Source organism: Pseudochaenichthys georgianus, chromosome 8 (assembly GCF_902827115.2).
Source record: "Pseudochaenichthys georgianus chromosome 8, fPseGeo1.2, whole genome shotgun sequence".
Classification (NCBI taxonomy): Eukaryota; Metazoa; Chordata; class Actinopteri; order Perciformes; family Channichthyidae; genus Pseudochaenichthys; species Pseudochaenichthys georgianus.
In genome coordinates this window covers 23,552,265-23,571,319 of record NC_047510.2, presented here as the reverse complement: position 1 = coordinate 23,571,319, position 19,055 = coordinate 23,552,265, and the positions used below count along the sequence as shown (strand labels likewise).

Sequence of the window (19,055 nt, the reverse complement as noted above, 5' to 3'; positions counted from 1 at the left end):
TGGATAAATCAGTTTGTGCTACTATTTCTCAGCTTTGTATCCCTCTCCTTTTTCTCGTTTCCTCTGCATTACTGAGAGTTGCCACAAGGGAATACCTCTGACATAAATATACTGTACAGGTGGAAATGCTGTAGTGAGTATCAGGGTAGGATTAGGATTATGTTGATGAAAACAATGATTTTAATTTGTAATGCATCCATTCTTCTGAAATGTATCTAACTGTCTGTACAGCCATTTGCACGGACAGTTGAATCCCCTGCTGTTTCTTGGACATCTCAAGAAACAAATGTCCCTTTTTTAATCAATGGCCGTCAGATTGTCTGGCAACTTTCACGTGGCTGGCAGAGTTAGACAAAAACACAAATATAATGACGGGAGAGCACAAAAGCAGGCAGCTTGACAATGAAAGAAGCAGACAGATTGTGTGAGAATGAAAAGAAAGAAAGAATGAGGAATTTGGCAGAAAAACAATGACAGGGGGAAAAATGCAGTTTGGTTCAGTAGTAAGTAGAGCATTTAAAAGAGGGAGTCACAGATCTCCACGCTTTCGCTTCTTCTTACTGATCTACGCCTGCGTCCAAATGTAAATGCCAATGTCACTGATGTGAGCGCGGCGGCATGTGTCATGTTTGACATGTCACGCTCAATGATGATGGTCGATGCAGATCCCAGTTCAGTGGGAGACGATGCTACAATCAGCATAAACCCAACAGATTGAAAAGAGCCGATGGCTGCACAAGATTCTATCATGACATTTTTTGAGTGGGTGTGAGCGTGGGAGCCCACATGCATGTGAGTCTGTTTGTCTGTCTGCACTTGTTTGTTTGTCCGTACATGAGAGGCTTGTCAAACTCACTCAAGGTTGATTGATGATCATTTACATGCACAGTCTTTCTCTAACTGCCCTTCATGTATCCCTTTATCTCTGAACCATTTGTCAGACAACATGCACGAAACATAAGAAGGATGTCATACCTGTGTGTTTAGGTTTTTCTCTGAATGGGGGGATTAGGTTGTTGAACGCACTTTAATTGTGCCATGTTGTGTTATAAACTTTTCCTGTGCCTTCTCTCTTTGCCCTCAGTGTGCTGTTTTGTGGTCCACAAACGGTGCCATGAGTTCGTCACCTTCTCCTGTCCTGGAGCAGACAAGGGTCCCGACACAGACGTAAGTTCAGCCTTTTGTATAAACATACATCTATGTTCACACAAAGACACACAATAAAAACAAATGTTGTAGCGGTATTACAAGACAGTATGGCACGCCATCTGTAGTTGAAGAACAGGGTCAATATTAATCTGCTGTATTCATCGCTTTGATCCATTTGGTCAAGGGAAGTAATGTACATTAAGATTTGAATCCTACAGTATTCACATTTGAATAATTTATCTATTTTTAAATACATTAAGTTGTAATCTAAACACCACTGAATTTTTATCACAGAAACGTCATGGTCTTTTTCAACCATGTCTCTGAACCTCTCTTCTTTGAATATTTCAATAATTTCCTTTTAGATCACATGTTGTATTTTGTATTGAGTCTGCTCATCCCATGAGTCTTTACAGATTCTACACTTAAAAGATGATTTATTTTGTTGATACCCTCTCAACTGTCCTTAAAGACCTTACGGCCCATCCACACAGCGGCGTGCGCTGACGCTTGCCGGCGGGCGTGTCTGAAACTCGACCAACAACCAATCACATGAATCTCCCGCCCCTGACACACAAGCAGCGGTTTGATTGGCTAGAGCTTGTACTGGCATATGATTCGATTGGCTGACGCTTCTGCCGAGGCGTCAAAAGTTGAACATTGCTCAACTTTTGCAGCGAGCCACGCCAGCTACGCTCCACGTCGCTTCCCACGATGCATTTCGGCTAAAAGTGACGTCACCCCATTCAAAGTGAATGGTGAAGCGTCAACGCACGCCACTGTGTGGACGGGCCGTTATGCAATCACATATAATCGAACTGTACTGTTTTAAAACACTTGGTAGACCAGTGTATCAATATTATATTAGGAAAGAGAGTATTGCAATGTATCATCATATTGATTTTACTTATGTGTCAGCCTGTGAAATTCCACCCTCGACCTGCAGTATATATCCCGTGGAGCACTTCTCTGTTTGCTTCCATCAGGTGTGACCACATGGTCCCTCATTAGCCTCGTATCTTTCCCCCAAAGCGTATCTGATGCTGTCAGGGCAGGGTGTTGGTGTTTTATCAGTGTTAGAGTCTGACCTGCGGGGCCCTTTGGGATGCAGTCTCTCTGTTTGGAGAGTGTGTGTGTCTTCTCTTCCTTCCAGCCAGGCATGGGATCTGTCCTTGTTTAGATAAGAGTGGAGGTCACAACCACAGCATGCCCCAATGTGTGAGTGTGACATGCAACAAGCCCATATCACATCCAGCTTGTGCATAATGAGTGGGGAAATGAGTGCATTTTTTACTACACTACTGTAATATGGATTACATTTAATGAATGATATTTCCTGCTATTTTATTTTAGAAGTAATGTATTTAGGGCCTGTATCCACACTGCTTTTCTTCTGCTGAAAGGCACTGGCATTGATTTTTCTTTGAACATTTGTTGACAGCATATCACCATTCTGACCAAAGTTGTATGACAGATAGGCATCGCCCCTTTGCTTTTTATTATCTACTTTCTTTTCGCTTTACATTGTTTTACCCATGAGCATCAAAACATTGGATGCTTTCCTACATACTTTGTATGAATGAGCTTGTTACTGCTCATACTGTAGAGCTTACTGGATTGTAAATACAAAATATAGATCAACTAATAAATTATATTGGGCTACCCGTCAATACATTAAGTAATTACAATTAGCTCCACCAGATACAATATATAGCTAATAAATACATTAACATAACACTAATTATAAACCAGTAATATAATATACACTATTCCCAATTGGCTCATTCTGCATTGTGGACACTTACGCCTGGTATTGTAAGTACTCTTTGATGCTAAATCATATGTACTTTAACACAACAGTAAGAGTTTATTTTTTTATATCTGAGTACTTCTCCCATCATCAGTGTTACTTTCTATATCTCTACCAAACAACGACAAGTAAAACAATCAGATGCTGGTTTTCTCGCACTTCAGCCTCACCAGACTGAAAGTCCTGCTAATGAATGTTCGCTGAGCTGAGCCAATTAAGACTCATACGCACACCCATATCTTCTCATGTTTACACGAACAAGAACATACAAATGTTTTACACATTTCATTAACTGCTATAAAGATACTCTGTTTGTTAAGCGCCTCGTTGCTGCAATTCTCATGTTCTTATCATTAAAAAAGTCAGAAGCCCTGTAAGTATTTAAAAATTAAGTGAATCTGTGGCATCCAAGGCAATCAAGAGTGCACTGAAGCCTTGTGTTTTATCAACTTTCAATCAATGCAGTGGCTCTGTGTTGGTTTCTATTCATCTTACCTTTCTTTGTTAAGAATTATTTTTTCTCTCTCCTTTCAATTCCCATTGTTCATTTTCACTGCTGGGCAACCTTCTTGCTATTCAACCATCCATCTCTTCAGTTATATCTGTCTGTCTTCCTGCCTCCCCATGTTTCTCTGTCGTTCTATGACTTTTTGATCTGTCTGTCTCATCTGTCTCTCTCTCTACCCATCTCGCTCTTTCTTTATCCCTCTCACATTACACACACAAGCACACACACCTGCATCTAGTGCTCATTGTTTATTTTGGTGGTTCTGTTCTGTTCCCATTATCTACCGCCTGCAAGCGATTGCACAATGCAAGTGGAGAGCCCTTTGGGGACGTACCTCTTTGAATTCCAAATGGTGATTATACGGGGCTCGCTCAAGCACAAACAAAGCACTTGGTTTCCTTTTATCTTGTCAGTGTTTGACCCTTTTCTCATTTAAAACAGTTAGTTTGTTATTGTGTATTGGATAGTTTGGAATCACAAAATCCTTCATTAAAAAACTGATGCAGCATTAGACCAGCAAATCCTAATGTTCTATGAGGCATAATCAATGTTTATACCATCAGTTTCTGGTAAAGCTATACAAATATACAAAATAATGAATGCTTTAAAACTGATATTGAGTTTTGTTGGACAGGCTTTTTTTTAAGATGGCTTAAAACTTGTTGTTTTTGTTGCATAGCTCCTGTACTTGTACTCCTGTTGTGATCTACTGTAGGTAAAACAATGACTATATCAAATGTATAAACACTTCTGAACTATTCCTTAAGGTCATCGCTCTTTTCTAAATTGACATTTGATAAATCTGTCCGGCCTCAGAGCAAATGACATGACTCAATAACACCTATCCATCTATCCCTCTTGCTCATCATCACTCCGTCTACACTCCTCGACCTTTGCCCTCCGCCTCTGAATCAGCGCGGTGTCATGTCGCTTGAGGCTCGGACAAACACACGTACTGTACGCACTTTCCCCCTTTGCACTGCGGGTCGTGAGTAATCCTTGTGTCTGCCTTGGCGAGTGCATGTCGTCATCTGTCCAGCAGATGCTTTGATCCACTCGCAGAAGAGAGGGAGATGTTCGCATTAGCATTCGACTGAAAAGCGCTCTCTCTCTTGTCTTCTGTTTTTCATTCAGCACACTGTGAGGCGTGGGTGGTAAATAGTGCCGTATTATCAGTCAAGGATCACTCTGAAAACAGTGAATGAAGGTGACTCATCCATAGAGAAACAGTATGGATTTCAGAAACCAGATTACACAGATGGGCCTCAATAATAGATCAAACTCTTTTAAAATCATTGTTTCCCCTTCTTCCGTAAAATTACCAGTGACAGATTTGCTCAGAGTGACCGAGGAGATTATGCTTTACACGGGTATATCGCTGTTGGCAGATCCCCTCTCCATCCATCTGTCTTTTGCCCTGTTCATGAACAAATCTGCTGCAGAGCGTTTGCATGTGTTTCATGTATTTTAGATGGCATTTTCTTTCTTTTTTCATCCTGCTCCATATGTTTGATTCATCACGTGTCTTTCCCCTGCAGGACACTTTGTCTAGTTGATTATGGGACTTGGGAATTGGTGTGGTGTGAATATTTCACATATTAATTTAAATTAATATGTGTTTCAAGCTAAATAGAAATGAAACCCAAGGCTGGCTCGACAATGCAGGGGAAATAACCAACCCCTCGTGAAGTAAAGACAACAATCCAAAAGATTTGGAAAAGGTATTTATTTTCTCTGAATAATCTTTTCTTATTTGATACATACTGTACACCGAGAGATCCCAATCTTTTAGCCACAATTTCTCAACGCCAAGAGTTACTAATTAAAATTACTTTTTTGGTTCAACCAACTGTACAAATACAAATCATTGATTGTCAAAATAGTTGCAGATTCATTTTTAATTAACTTAGTGTTTCAGCTTTTATAAAAAAGTACATTTTGAAATGATGTAACATCCTTTCAAGGTTGTTTGCCACACTCAAAAGAGAGGAACTGGAATGCTTTATTAAGTATGTTCAAGTGCAACAGTAATAAAGTAATAAAACCTTAAAATATCATGTAAAGAATATGCTCTACATTGAAGGTCCACAGCTTTGTAACTGCAAACTATATAAAAGCTGGTCCTCCCAGTTTTCAGGTAGAATCAGGAGTTAGGAGTATCCACTATTAAAGTGGACAAGTTGCTGTGTGACCACCAACACTGGCAGTTCCATGTCTAATATAGGCATTTCGTCCTTTCCTATTATTTCTAGCCGGAGAACAACACTGTAAAACTCTTAAAAACCCCTCATCAAGTAAGTATCTACGCAAACTACTACAGCCGCCCTCCACCCTGTGCCCCTCATTACTGCAGTCATCAGCGCTCAGGCCTGTTGACACTCTGACTCTGCTGAAGCCTACACTGTTGACTAAATTGGTGTGACGAGCTGAGCAAGAGGCATCATTAGCCACTAGATGCTTTGCTAAGTGAGAGTAGCGCTGAGAAAATGAGAACGGTGGGAAAAGTGAGCAGGGCTACAAGAAGATTATTGAGTGCCTGCAATTTTCCCCCCCGTGCTGATAAAACTCAACCTTATTCGACATGCCATTTTCTTACACATACATATAGCACACGGTGAAGTGGCCATATTATGATCATTTTCAGGTTCATATTTGTATTTTGTGCCTCTACTGTGACATGTGTATATGCTCTCATGTTCAAAAAGTACTTAATTATTCTTATACTGCCTCAACCTCTTTCACCCTCTTTCTGAAACCAGAGCCAAGTCTGCTCTGATTGGTCAACTGGCCGGCTCTGTTGTGATTGGTCAACTGCTTAGAGATGTCCCACCCCTTATCTTATCACGTACCATGTGTCGGCGCGCTTGCCAATAGGAGTACAAGTGTAACATAGGGACAGAGATGTTCACAAGTCTTTTTTTTTAAGTCCAAGTCAAGTCTCAAGTCTTTGGTCACGAGTCCAAGTCAAGTCTCAAGTCTTTGTGGGGTGAGACTTGATCAAGTCTCAAGTCTTTGGTCACGAGTCCAAGTCAAGTCTCAAGACTCTAAAAAAATAAAAGTCTCATGTCTCTTCTGGTTGTAATAAGCCTTCTATTGTCTGCTGCTATAGTAGGCTTCATCTGCTGGACACAAAATTAACACCATTTACCAGCCAAATGCTGGTAAATCATACAAGTGGCTGGTAGTACTGTATGTTGCACGCACCAGCCAAAAATAACAATGGCAATCTATTGAGTGGCTGGTAAAATGTCAACATTCACTAGGCTAGCCATTTGGCCAGTGGACAAACATTTAAAAATGTGACCTCTGCAACTGTATTGTTTAATTACACTAGGTCTCTAATGACATATTTTAAGTCTACTATTAATAAACATATTCCTCTATCCTCTCACTCAAACCCAGTGTAATGGTAACCTGATAAACCTGTAACATCAACGTTACGTGGTCAACAATAAACCTGTAACCTGCCTATAAACCGACAGATGTATTTATGTATGTAACTATGTATTTTTCTACGTTTAACGTTAGCCAGTAGATGGTGGCAGCGGGTAATGATTAACGTTACCGACCTTTTTTATGTCATGTCAAGAGTTGGATGTCAACGCCACTCAACTCAAACAACTGTGACAACCAATTCACTAATCTTTTCAAATATTCAGTTACAAAGCTAGTAGCAAGCTAAGTTAACATTACATAGCTGATGCTGAGCTAAACATGTTTGCTAACCGTCCATATGCGTTAATGTGACTGACCTCTCCGGGTGAGTTTTCAAGTGCCTGATGAAATTCGACGTTGTTGCGCCAGCATCCTTGATTTTGATATTGCAGACTTTGCAGTGTGCGCTCCTTTTGTTGGTGCCGCCGGCGTTTTGTTCGAAGTTGTTGTAGTTTAACCTAATTACAAGCGGTACAGCCGCAGGTGTGCCGCCGGTCGCCATTGTGACGAGGTAGTAACAGAGGCGCGCACGTCTGCGTAATGAGCCCGACTAAAATAACTGGATGGCCTACCTGCCTGTCAGCCTTCCATCTGGGCACAAACTTATCTCGTGCCCTCATTGGTCATGTGCGCGTTCGTGTGTGTTGGAGGAGGCTCTATAAGGAAGTGGCAGCCTCTAGCAGATTATCTCCGGTTGTGTATTTTCAAATTCTAGCGATCTCGAGCCGGTTTCTCTCAAATGTACCTACCCCACCTTTAATACGCCAAAAATAGAAAACACAATGATTGTTCACGAGTCCCAACACACGAGTCCAAGTCGAGTCTGAAGTCTTTTGGTCACGAGTCCAAGTCAAGTCTGAAGTCTCTGTGTGTGCGACTTAAGTGCGACTCGAGTCCGAGTCGCAGACTCGAGTCCCCATCTCTGCATAGGGACGTCATTACGGAGGTACACAAAGGAGTCCAATCAAGGCATTTGAGGACGGAACCTCTGCAGACCATTCACATGCACAAACAGCTATATAACACACTATAGGAAAGGGAAGACCTAAAAAAATAATAGGGCCTCTTTAATAATTTCATATCCACTGTCAAAATAAGATTAGATTAGGCATTATCCCCTTAAATCACAACAATGTTCATCACTTTATGAACATAAACGTGACTCATTCATGAGTCATTGGACAAAGATCCATTTCATCATCACAGAAGGTATAATTGAGTAATAAATGGCCTCCAGAAAAACAACAAAATCAACTGTTTCTATTCAGTAGTTAACCATCAATTTTTAACCAAATGGGGTCATCTGTAATCCAGCTGCAGTTTGTCAGTGAGATTACCTCGCAGAGCCAGTCTGAGAATCTGTCTGTGTTTTGCGCATAGCTGTTCTCCAAAAAATGAATTATTAGTGCCTGAGCTACAGTAATACCTGCTGTGTGTTACTGTAAGGACAGTGAAGTTGGGGTGGACACAGTATAACAATTGTATGTACAACTCTCCACTACAGAGAGTACAGAAACAACCAGACCAGGTTTTTTTATATTTACATTTATGATGTAAATGTAATTTATACGTATACTTTAACCGGTACCAACTGATAGTGTTTATTTGTTAGTGTTTCCCAGCATAACAATGTATCTCCAGATGGTGATTTCGAATTTTAAATGAGGATCTTACTTCTTAAGCTAAATAAACAACTGAAAAACCCACTCATTTTAAAATTGTATTGTCAAAAGCTGAAAACAGGAAGGTTTTTCTAGCCTCAGAAAAAGTTGACCTTTTCATAACAGCAATGCACATTAGCACTAGTTCACAATCCATTGTTTCTTGTGTTTGAAATCATAATCTAGGCTCTGTTGTCTCACTGCTTTTACCATCAAAATGAATTGTTTCTGGATCGCTTGAATATAAGTGCACAATTAGTCTCTGCATGCCTGAAAACCCAGAGCAGCTTGTTTTGTTGATGTTCTACTTGTTTGTGCAGAATAACAAAGAGGGCTGGCTGGTTTACTGCCTGATGCACAGGACTTGTCAACAACCTGCCAACGGTCAACTTGTATAAACAGAGAGAGTGAGAGGAAAGAGAAAGCTGGAGCATCGCTCTGACTCAGATGAAAAGAGTTGCTACATGTTTCTGCATCACTTTGACACATTGACAGGTGTTTTGTTGAAACATGGCAAATCCCTTGTTTCTTGCTTCTCCAGGTGCTTTGATTGTATACCTTTGTAATAGCGGATGCAGTTACTAGGCATCAGTGTGGTTCATAAGCTATTTCTCCTCTTATTTCACCTACAATTGGTCTTTGCTTTACTCAAAATATGTTCCCTCTCAAACTCTGTCACTTTCTCAGTATCAGTGATGACAGTCATCTGTTTTAGCATTAGCTCTTCTAGGTACAGTAGCATACATTTCAACTGCGTCTCCCAACATTAGCTTGCCAGTCAGAGGCATTACCCTCAGCAACAGCTGGGAGGGCTAGCTAACAACACGTCTGCTACTACGGCTTACACAATGACAAATCTCTCCACATGTTAATGCTGAAGTGCACACAGAGCCGATTGCTGCTTAGAGTCAAGCCCCGTCCGGTGCATCAACACAAGATTCAGCGACAAGAGCAGGCAGGGGTACGAATTAACCTGATGATATCTCCACAAGATAATAAGTCAGAGAGAGGTCAGCTTAAAAGACAAACATTTGTCATTGTGTCATTAACCCAGAGGAACAGATTGTTCTGGAGATTACAGACTTTATGATTATGTAAGGCCGCCACACGGAGGGGCTGTGAACCTGAGGCTGCTCTTCAGTCACAAATCACAATCTGTCTGACTGTTAAGTAGTAGGCAATGTTACTCCAGGCTGAGCAGATGTCCAACACTGACGCAGCCTCCGGTCATGTCACGCAGATTGCTCTCAATTAGTGGAATGAAGTGCAAATATTTTTTTCTACTATACTGCTATTGGTTTGCTTTAAAAGTCAGAGGATATTGTTTACAGTATACTGTCAGGATCAGAGCAGATTTAGTGTACCCAAACAGTGCGTTAGCGTTTTTTTGTGGGGCAAGCAAGTGGGTTTTTTAGGTAACGTACTGTCCTGTACAAATGCAGTGAAAAGCACACTCACAAAAATGACTTCATGATGAAATGAAGTTCGATAACTCAATGGCTGGCTTTGAATAAAATCGACAAATGATGTCAAGTGTAAATAACATTATCCACATGTCTGCCCCAGAAAGGATTAATATCACTTATCACCGCAGGAAATGTTAAAATGTTATGAAATGTTAATCTCTTGACCTCTTAGAGAATCAAACCCAGTCCAAATTCTACTCCTGTACTCTACTAACACACCGTAGTGTAGATGTTTTACAGTCCCTCATCTTAAGTGGCAAAAACTGTCAAACGCTTATAAAACCTTGAGAAACATTTCATACATTTCATAAACATTGAGACAAAGAGTTTGTTATTCAGATTAAAACAATCAATGTTATCATTAGATATTTGTTATACTTTAGTTTTTGGGAAGCGGGTTATATTTTCGACATGCAAATGAAGATAAATACATAACAACCTATTTGTATTTATTCCAAATCAACATGTCTGAAATGATCAGATGTCTGAACAGCTGGAAACTAAGAGCAATTACATAAGCTGCTGATTTAATCACAGATATTAAATTGCAATCTGCATTTGTTGCTCACTTGTCTGGTTATACAGTATAAGCCAGTGTTGGCCTTTTTATGAATGTTGGGGCTCATTGGGCACACTGTGGGTTTCCACTGCTGTTTCAAGTCAGGAAACAATGATGGAGAATATGAGTGCTGCAAGACACTGACTGCCATGGGAAACCTGTCCTTTACTGGATATTCAGAAACAGAAAATGTACGCTACATTTATTTTTTATCACACTGCCTGACCTTATTCTGGACCTGATCGCTCCATTCACGGCCAGACGCCCTCAACCTGTGACTGAACCGTGGATAACTCGTGCCCTGAGACGCGCTTGTAGATGAGCAGAAAGGAGATGGAAGAAGGATAAACTTCCCGTCTCCATGGGGATTTTAAGAGGCGGTTTAAGCGAATATCAGAGGGCTGTTAAATGTGCAAAAACACATTATATTTCAAATCTTGTGTCCCAGAAATAGGCCCCAGTTCCTTTTTACCACTCTTAATTGTCTTTTAAATCCCTGTAACACTCCCTGTGTTGTGCCATCACCTACTCTATGTGAAAAGTTCCTTTCATTTTTTAATGTTAAAGTCTTGGCCATTAGATCTTCACCTCCTCCTCTCACCTTAGACCCAGCTGTGTCTCCTGTGTGCTCAGCCGTCTTCGAGCAGTTTGACCTGGTTTCACTGTCCGAGTTATCGGATGTGGTTAAAAATTGAAACCTTCACAATACCCCTAAGACAGTATTCCTCCCAGACTACTGAAATACGTTTTTGCTACTATTGGGTCCTACATTTTAACTTTGATAAATATCTCTCTCACCTCAGGCTGCGTTCCAACCTTTTTTAAACATGCTGTAGTGCAGCCTCTTGTAAAAAAACTGAACCTTGATCATTCTGTTCTCTCCAACTTTAGACCTATTTCTAAGCTTCCCTTCCTGTCTAAAGTCCTAGAGAAAGTGGTTTTAGCACAACTGCAGTCGCACCATGATTTTAACTGCATGATTTTAACTGCACGTTTCAGTCTGGTTTTAAATCACGCCACAGCACATAAACTGCTCTCATAAGAGTTTTGAATTATCTTCTTTTAACTGCTGATTCTGGGAATTCTGCTGTGCTTGTGATTTTAGATTTGTCTGCTGCTTTTGATACCATTGACCACCAAATTATTTTATCACACCTTGAACTGTGTGTTGGAATCAAAGGTAACGTCCTAAAATGGTTTCAATCATACAGTATCTGTCAGAAAGGACCTTTTCTGTGCATCTTGGCCTGTATTCTTCAGTTGCAGCCCCACTAGCATATGGGGTCCCTCAAGATTCTATCCTAGGCCCCATTTTGTTCAGTCTGCATGTACTACCTCTGGGGTAAAAAAAATCAAAAGCATAACATTTCGTACCATTGCTTTGCAGATGATTTGCAGGTATACCTGCCAGGGTTTCCGCTAGGATTTTTTCTCGCCGGTCAAATGTCCGGGCAGAATTTATTTTACCGGACTAATTTGAAACTTACCGGTCATATTTCAATAATAATTATTACGTTACCATTGACTGTTAGCAGGCTCAATGTCGAGTCAAGGCAACATAAATAAAGGAGACGGTAGCCGAAGTAGTCAAAAGAAGAATTTAATTAATAATTACCACCATGGTTGGACAAAGGAAATATAAAGTAATGACAGACAAGAACACGTACTGCACAGACAGGATCAGCCACAGACAAAGGGGAAAGCAGAATCCTTATACATGAGGTAATGACGAGACAAGACACACCTGGGTTAATTACAAATGGGTACACCTGGAGGAGAAACGATAAGGACTACAAAACCATAACAGGAAACTACAGCTAGACATGACACATCACACTAGGAGCGCCTGATCAGGGCACAAACACATAACACCCCCACACCCAACTTTATGTCCATAACCCCAAGGCGAAATGGGGGAATGAACATAAACAGAAGAAGGAAACAAGAAACAATAATACTGTCAGCACAATAACAAATACAAATTGTACTAACAGCACCGGTATGGGCGGCCATAACCCCCACACCACCTCATGGATAAATAGCACCCCCTCACCCTGTCGACACAGTCCTCCATTCTGGGCAATGGAAAACTATCAGGCCTAGTCACGTCATTTACTCGGCGAAAATCCGTACAAAACCTATCTGTCTTGTCTGACTTATCAACCAATAAGCACGGCGAGCTCCATGGGCTGAAACTGGGCTCAGCGATATTGTTAGTGAGCATGTATTCCACCTCTTTCTGTAACCGTGCCCGCTTATATGGATTCACGCGATACGCGTGCTGTTTAATGGGTAATGCCTCCGCCACATCGATGTCATGTTGTAATACGTTAGTGCGCGAAGGAATATCGGAGAACAGCTCACAATGAGACCCAACCAAACCCCTGATATCATCTCGCTGCGTTGTTGATAAATGGCCAAGATGACAGTCAAGAGTGATCAATGACTCAGTGTTTGTCAACCGTCCCTCCACGACCGCCTTGGACGGAATAATGACGTCATCTTCCAGTTCTCCAACCCCCTCTGAAAAACAAAGACTGTCATTACTCTCATCAACGCTAGATGGCGCCAACATACAAACTGACACCGGCACAGTGGACACACTCGCAGAGGGCACAACAATACTGTCAATAGGATTCACCAGAGGCTCCCTCATATAATATGGCTTAATCATATTAACATGACACAAGCGAGTCCACGATCCGGTGTCTCGATCAGGTAGTCCAAATCCCCTACTTTCTCTCTAACCAGGTACGGCCCACTAAACCGTGCTTGTAAGCTGGAGCCTGGGACAGGCAACAACACTAAAACCCTCTCCCCTGGCACAAACGTTCTATCCCGAGCCTTCCTGTCATACCAGCCCTTCATCCTCCCCTGTGTGTCACTCAGATTTGTCCTCGCTAGTTCACATGCCCTCTTCAGCTTCTCCCTAAAGCCACAGACATAGTCTAACAGGTTCTTCGGCTCGCTCTCCCCCAACCACTTCTCCCTCAGCAGCTTAAGCGGCCCCCTAACCGAATGCGCAAATACCAGCTCTGCAGGACTGAATCCCAAAGATTCCTGCACCACCTCCCTTGCGGCAAACAACATTAAATGAACCCCTTCATCCCAGTCGTCCTTCGTGTCACGACAGAACGCCCGAAGCATTGTTTTTAGCGTGGAGTGGAACCTTTCCAAAGCCCCCTGGGATTGTGGGTGATATGGGCTAGAGAAACTATGCGATATATCCAGCTGCTTTAAAACCTGCGAGAAGATGCGGGATACACAATTCGTACCTTGGTCGGACTGTACCACGCGAGGCAAACCAAAAACGGAGAAAAACCTCACCAAGGCCTGTGACACTGTTTTGGCCGTTATCCGTTTCAGCGGAATTGCTTCCGGAAACCGTGTGTTGGCACACATAATGGTCAAAAGAAAGCTATTACCTGCCTTGGTTCTAGGGAGTGGACCTACACAATCAATGATAACCCTCTCAAAAGGTTCCCCCACTGCCGGGATAGGGTAGAGTGGCGCCGGTGGAATGACCCCGTTAGGTTTACCCACCACCTGACACGTTGAACACCCCCTGCAGTGCTGCACCACATCCCGTTTCAACCCTGGCCAAAAAAATTGACGCAGCACTCTATCATACGTCTTATTGACCCCCAGATGTCCTGCGAGCCTGTGATCGTGAGCCAAACACAGAATATCGTGACGGTATTTAAACGGAACCACAACCTGCGTCACCACATTCCAATCATTCTCCGCTGACGCGTCGAGGCTAGGAGACCATTTACGCAGCAATACCCCGTCCCTCAGGATATAGCAACTTTTAGAAACCTCACTCTCTCCCACTCCTGCTGTGTTCGCAAAAAGGCCTGACAGGCTTGGATCTCTACCCTGTTCCGCGATAAGCTCCTCACGAGCAAAAGAAAACCCAGCCGCGCTACTGGCAGACTCACACGAGGAAGTAGAGGGCAGTAAAGGGCTGAGACCGGCTGGAATAGATGGAAGAACAGCATCACCTTCAAGAGGGGCAATATCAGGAACAAGCTGAGATGATGACCACAAGTCGGGTTGCCCCGGGAGCGCCCCCTCCACCTCAGGCCCCCGTGGTACTGCACCCTGGGGATTATCCATAAGTGGGTCACGAAACTCAGGCACCCCGTTAACAGTCGCTATGATGGTATCAAACAAGTCCACGTCGTCCTTTTCCTCGGCCAGAGCCTTAATACCCATGGCCCGCGTGACTGCACATGAGGAGAACACTCTCGGATACGCATCCGCCAGGACGTCCACCGCCCCAGACTCTGCTGGCACACAAGTCACCTCTGCCTTCACGAGGACCCTACCCCCTGCCAGATCATTCCCGAGAATTAATGATACGCCCTCGACAGGAAAACAATTTTCCACCCCAATTACCACTGGCCCCGACACCAACTCAGATGTAAGATGGATAGTGTGAAGCGGAACTTCCATGACATGCATCCCAAAAGACCTGACAGCTATCCCAGCATCCACCTCTGAACCACTGTCAAAAGGCAGCACATCTCTCCGAATAAATGACTGGGACGCAGCCGTATCCCTTAATATGGTCACAGGAACCTTCACCCCTTCGCCGGACAAGGATACAAACCCCTCACTGATGAACGGTAAGTACGCTTTCATATCCTCACCCCTTTGGGCATCCCTACTCAGAGATGTGTGTGTGGGTGTGGGTGTCATTATCAACGATATTTGTTTACTGGGACGGGTAAGGGCAAAACAGTTCTCCTTTATGTGGCCTTTTTTACCACAGTGGTAACACTCACGCATTTCTCCCCTCATTCCCCGCTCAGCAACCTCGCCCACACTGTCACCGCCAGAGGCCACAGGCCTGTCACCCAAGTCCCACCTCGGTCTACTCTCCACCCTGCGCACGGGATAATTAGGTCTGTCAAAGAGCACTTTGTGCGTCAACACGAACTCATCCGCCAGGCTCGCAGCCACCGAGCACTCAGTCACCTTATGTTCATTAATGTACATCGCCACATTATCGGGCAAACAATAGGACTTAAACTCCTCAAGAAGCACGAGTTCCCGCATCTTAACCAAAGTGTCCACCTTCTCCGACGCGCACCAACGATCAAACACCAGCTCCTTCTCGTAAGCAAACTCCACGTAGGTTTGCACGTTGTTCTTTCTAAGAGCGCGAAACCTCTGCCTATACGCCTCCGGCACAAGCTCGTAAGCCCTAAGGATAGCAGCCTTCACCACGGCGTAATCCTGGGTGTTTGGGCAAAGTGACGCGTAAACGTGTTGTGCTTTCCCGGTGAGTGCGCTCTGGAGAAGTAATGTCCACTGGTCATTAGGCCATTTCAGAGTTGTGGCTATATTTTCGAACATAGAAAAATATTTGTCAACATCCTTCTCGTAAAATTGCGGGACCAGACGTAGGTGCCTAGTAGCATCGAACCTAGCTTCAAGATGCACTGCCCGCGCCTCTACCCCAAGCCTTCTAAGCTCAAGCTCATGTACGCGCCCACGTTCTGCCTCCTCCGCTTCCCGAGCGCATAACCTCTCTGCATGTCTCAGCTGCTCGAATTTAAACTCTAGTTCCATCTTCCTCAGCAAAACCTGGTTCTCCGAAACCGGGTCACATGTGATTACCTCCTGCTCCTCAGGTTTGCCCACAGACTCCATAACCTCCATGGCGGTCAAAGCCTCCACCAGCGCTAACCGCTGCTGCTGCTTTTTCATGCTCGGGGCAAGCCTGACACCGTAATGCTCTGCTATCCCCGATAATTCCTCCTTAGTGCACAAGCTCAACACGTTGACCGTTGGCCTAGCCACAAAATCACATACCTTCACAGGCATACCTGCCCTAGTACCGTCGCACCGGGGGAGGAAGAAACTAAAGAACCAATCCCGCTTCCACCAGCATATACGACCAACCAATTAACATATACACAAAAAACAAACAAAACCGGCTTCACCCTACACGTCTGTACAGTCTGTTCTTAATAACTCTGGCCACCGCTCCCCTACCGCTATCCACTAAATAGAGAAGAGCACCGGTATGACCTTCTGAAGCATCCACCCTCAAAATTATTCGCAAGAGATTAACAACTGTCAACCATAATTCAAAGTGTGGACTAAGCTCAGCGGCCACCACCAAATTCCTGCTCAAATCAGTTTGGCACGAGCCCCCATATTACGTTACCATTGACTGTTAGCAGGCTCAATGTCGAGTCAAGGCAACATAAATAAAGGAGACGGTAGCCGAAGTAGTCAAAAGAAGAATTTAATTAATAATTACCACCATGGTTGGACAAAGGAAATATAAAGTAATGACAGACAAGAACACGTACTGCACAGACAGGATCAGCCCCAGACAAAGGGGAAAGCAGAATCCTTATACATGAGGTAATGACGAGACAAGACACACCTGGGTTAATTACAAATGGGTACACCTGGAGGAGAAACGATAAGGACTACAAAACCATAACAGGAAACTACAGCTAGACATGACACATCACACTAGGAGCGCCTGATCAGGGCACAAACACATAACAATAATAATAATAATAGTTGTGTAGCAGAGTTTCCGTTAGCAGGTAATTACCGGACTATGAGCAGATATGCTTCAGTTTAAAACTCCGTTCACAGGGCTCATTTTTATATTGCTTCAGTTTATAATCGTAACAGATCGAAAAATTCAGATTCATTTTTCAATAAATGATTCCACAAACAACAAACAACATAATTATTACATTCAAACAAACTACTTGTAGTAGATAACGTACATTATTCAGAAGTTTACATCAACTTTGAATAATAACATGGGAGAAACGGATCCTCTCTTTTCCCCTCTCTCTCTCCTGACAGCACGTCAGTTTCTCATGCAGCTCGCTAAACAGTGGGCGGGGCTTCAGGTGATTATGCAGAGCTACGTGTCTCGGTCAGACTCAGCAGCCGATCTGATCTCTCTCTCGCGTCCGGTTACACTTCACTCGCGTTTATGTCCATATCGATCAGATCCAGCTCTCCTGATCGGCCTTTATAGAGAGCACCGATCAAACTATTAAGAGTGAATATCGGCTGATAATGACCGGCGGCCGATCGATCGGAGCATCCCTAATTATTACCAGACAATTTGACCGTCAGGTTTTGAATTTACCGTTTTTTTATAAATGTTACCAGCTAAAAACCGCATCACTAAGCCACCAGGGTGGGAGGAGGGGGTCAGGAGGACGGGACTGAACTGACCAGGCAGAGGACAAGGCAGAGGACCAGGAAGGGGTCTCGGGCGGACGGCCCGGGGGCAAGGCAGAGGACCAGGAAGGGGGTCTCGGGCGGACGGCCCGGGGGTAAGGCAGAGTCCAAAAAGGGGGGATGCGGGCGGACGGCCCAGGGGCAAGGCAGAGGACCAGGAAGGGGTCTCGGGCGGACGGCCCGGGGGTAAGGCGGAGTCCAAAAAGGGGAACTCGGGCGGACAGCCCGGGGGCAAGACAGAGTCCAAGGTGGGGACCATGGAGGGGCGAAGGCAGCGGCAGGAAGAGTCAGGGGGCCGGGCCCGAGGGCGAGGACATGACAGCTCCGCAGGCCGGGCAGGAAGGCGCTGACGGGACAGTGCCGGAGGCCGGGCAGGACCCGGTGTCGGAGCTGGTGGGACAGGCCTCGGCAGGATCCCCCACGGAAGAGGACCAGGACACGGGATTGGCAGGACCCCCGGCAGGAGAGCAGTCGGCGGGGCTTCCAACAGCACAGGACAAAGGGTTGGCAGGACCCCCGGCAGGACAGCAGTCGGCTGGACCCCCAACGTGACAGGACATGGAGTTGGCAGGACCCCCGGCAGAAGAGCAGTCTGCGGGACCTCCAACGGCACAGGACCTGGGGTTGGCAGGACCCCCGGCAGAAGAGTAGTCTACGGGACCTCCAACAGCACTTCAGTAGGGACTTGAGATGGGACTAGAGAAGGGACTAGGAAAGTGACCTGAGGAGGGACTAGGGAAGGGACTACAGAGGGGACTAGAGGAGGGACCAGAGGAGGAACTAGAGAACGAAACTCGAGAGGAGACTCAAGAGGGGAACTAGAGAGGGGACTCGAGGAGGGACTCGAGGAGGGACTAAAGGAGGGACTAGAGGAGGGAACTCGAGAGGGGACTAGAGGAGAGACTAGAGGAGGGACTAGAGGAGGGACCTTAAGAGGGGACTCGAGAGGGGACTCGAGAGGGGAACTAGAGAGGGGACTAAAGGAGGGACTAGAGGAGGGACTAGAGGAGGGAACTCGAGAGTAGACTGGAGAGGGGACTCGAGAAGTGACTAGAGGAGGGACTAGAGATTGGACTAGGGAATTGACTAGAGGAGGGACTTGAGAGAGGAATTGAGTAGGGACTATGGCTGCTGGGGCCAGAACTGGGGCTGTAACCCTGGCCCTTTGGGCTCGTGCTGCCAACCTGGCCTTGCGACCCCTTCCTTTAGGAGCCGTTTGGAGGCTCCGTGGACC

At 44.5% G+C, this 19,055-nt stretch overlaps 1 protein-coding gene across 2 annotated transcripts in view; it reads left to right on the top strand.

Moving 5' to 3' along the window:
• The window catches only part of prkcab (protein kinase C, alpha, b), a 154,867-nt gene that overhangs the window by 60,365 nt on the left and 75,447 nt on the right, over positions 1-19,055 (top strand). For both annotated transcript variants that reach the window (XM_034089312.1, XM_034089311.1), the window contains exon 3: positions 1,085-1,167. In XM_034089312.1, the coding sequence (XP_033945203.1) occupies positions 1,085-1,167 (83 nt within the window). The remainder of the gene's footprint in view (positions 1-1,084; positions 1,168-19,055) is intronic.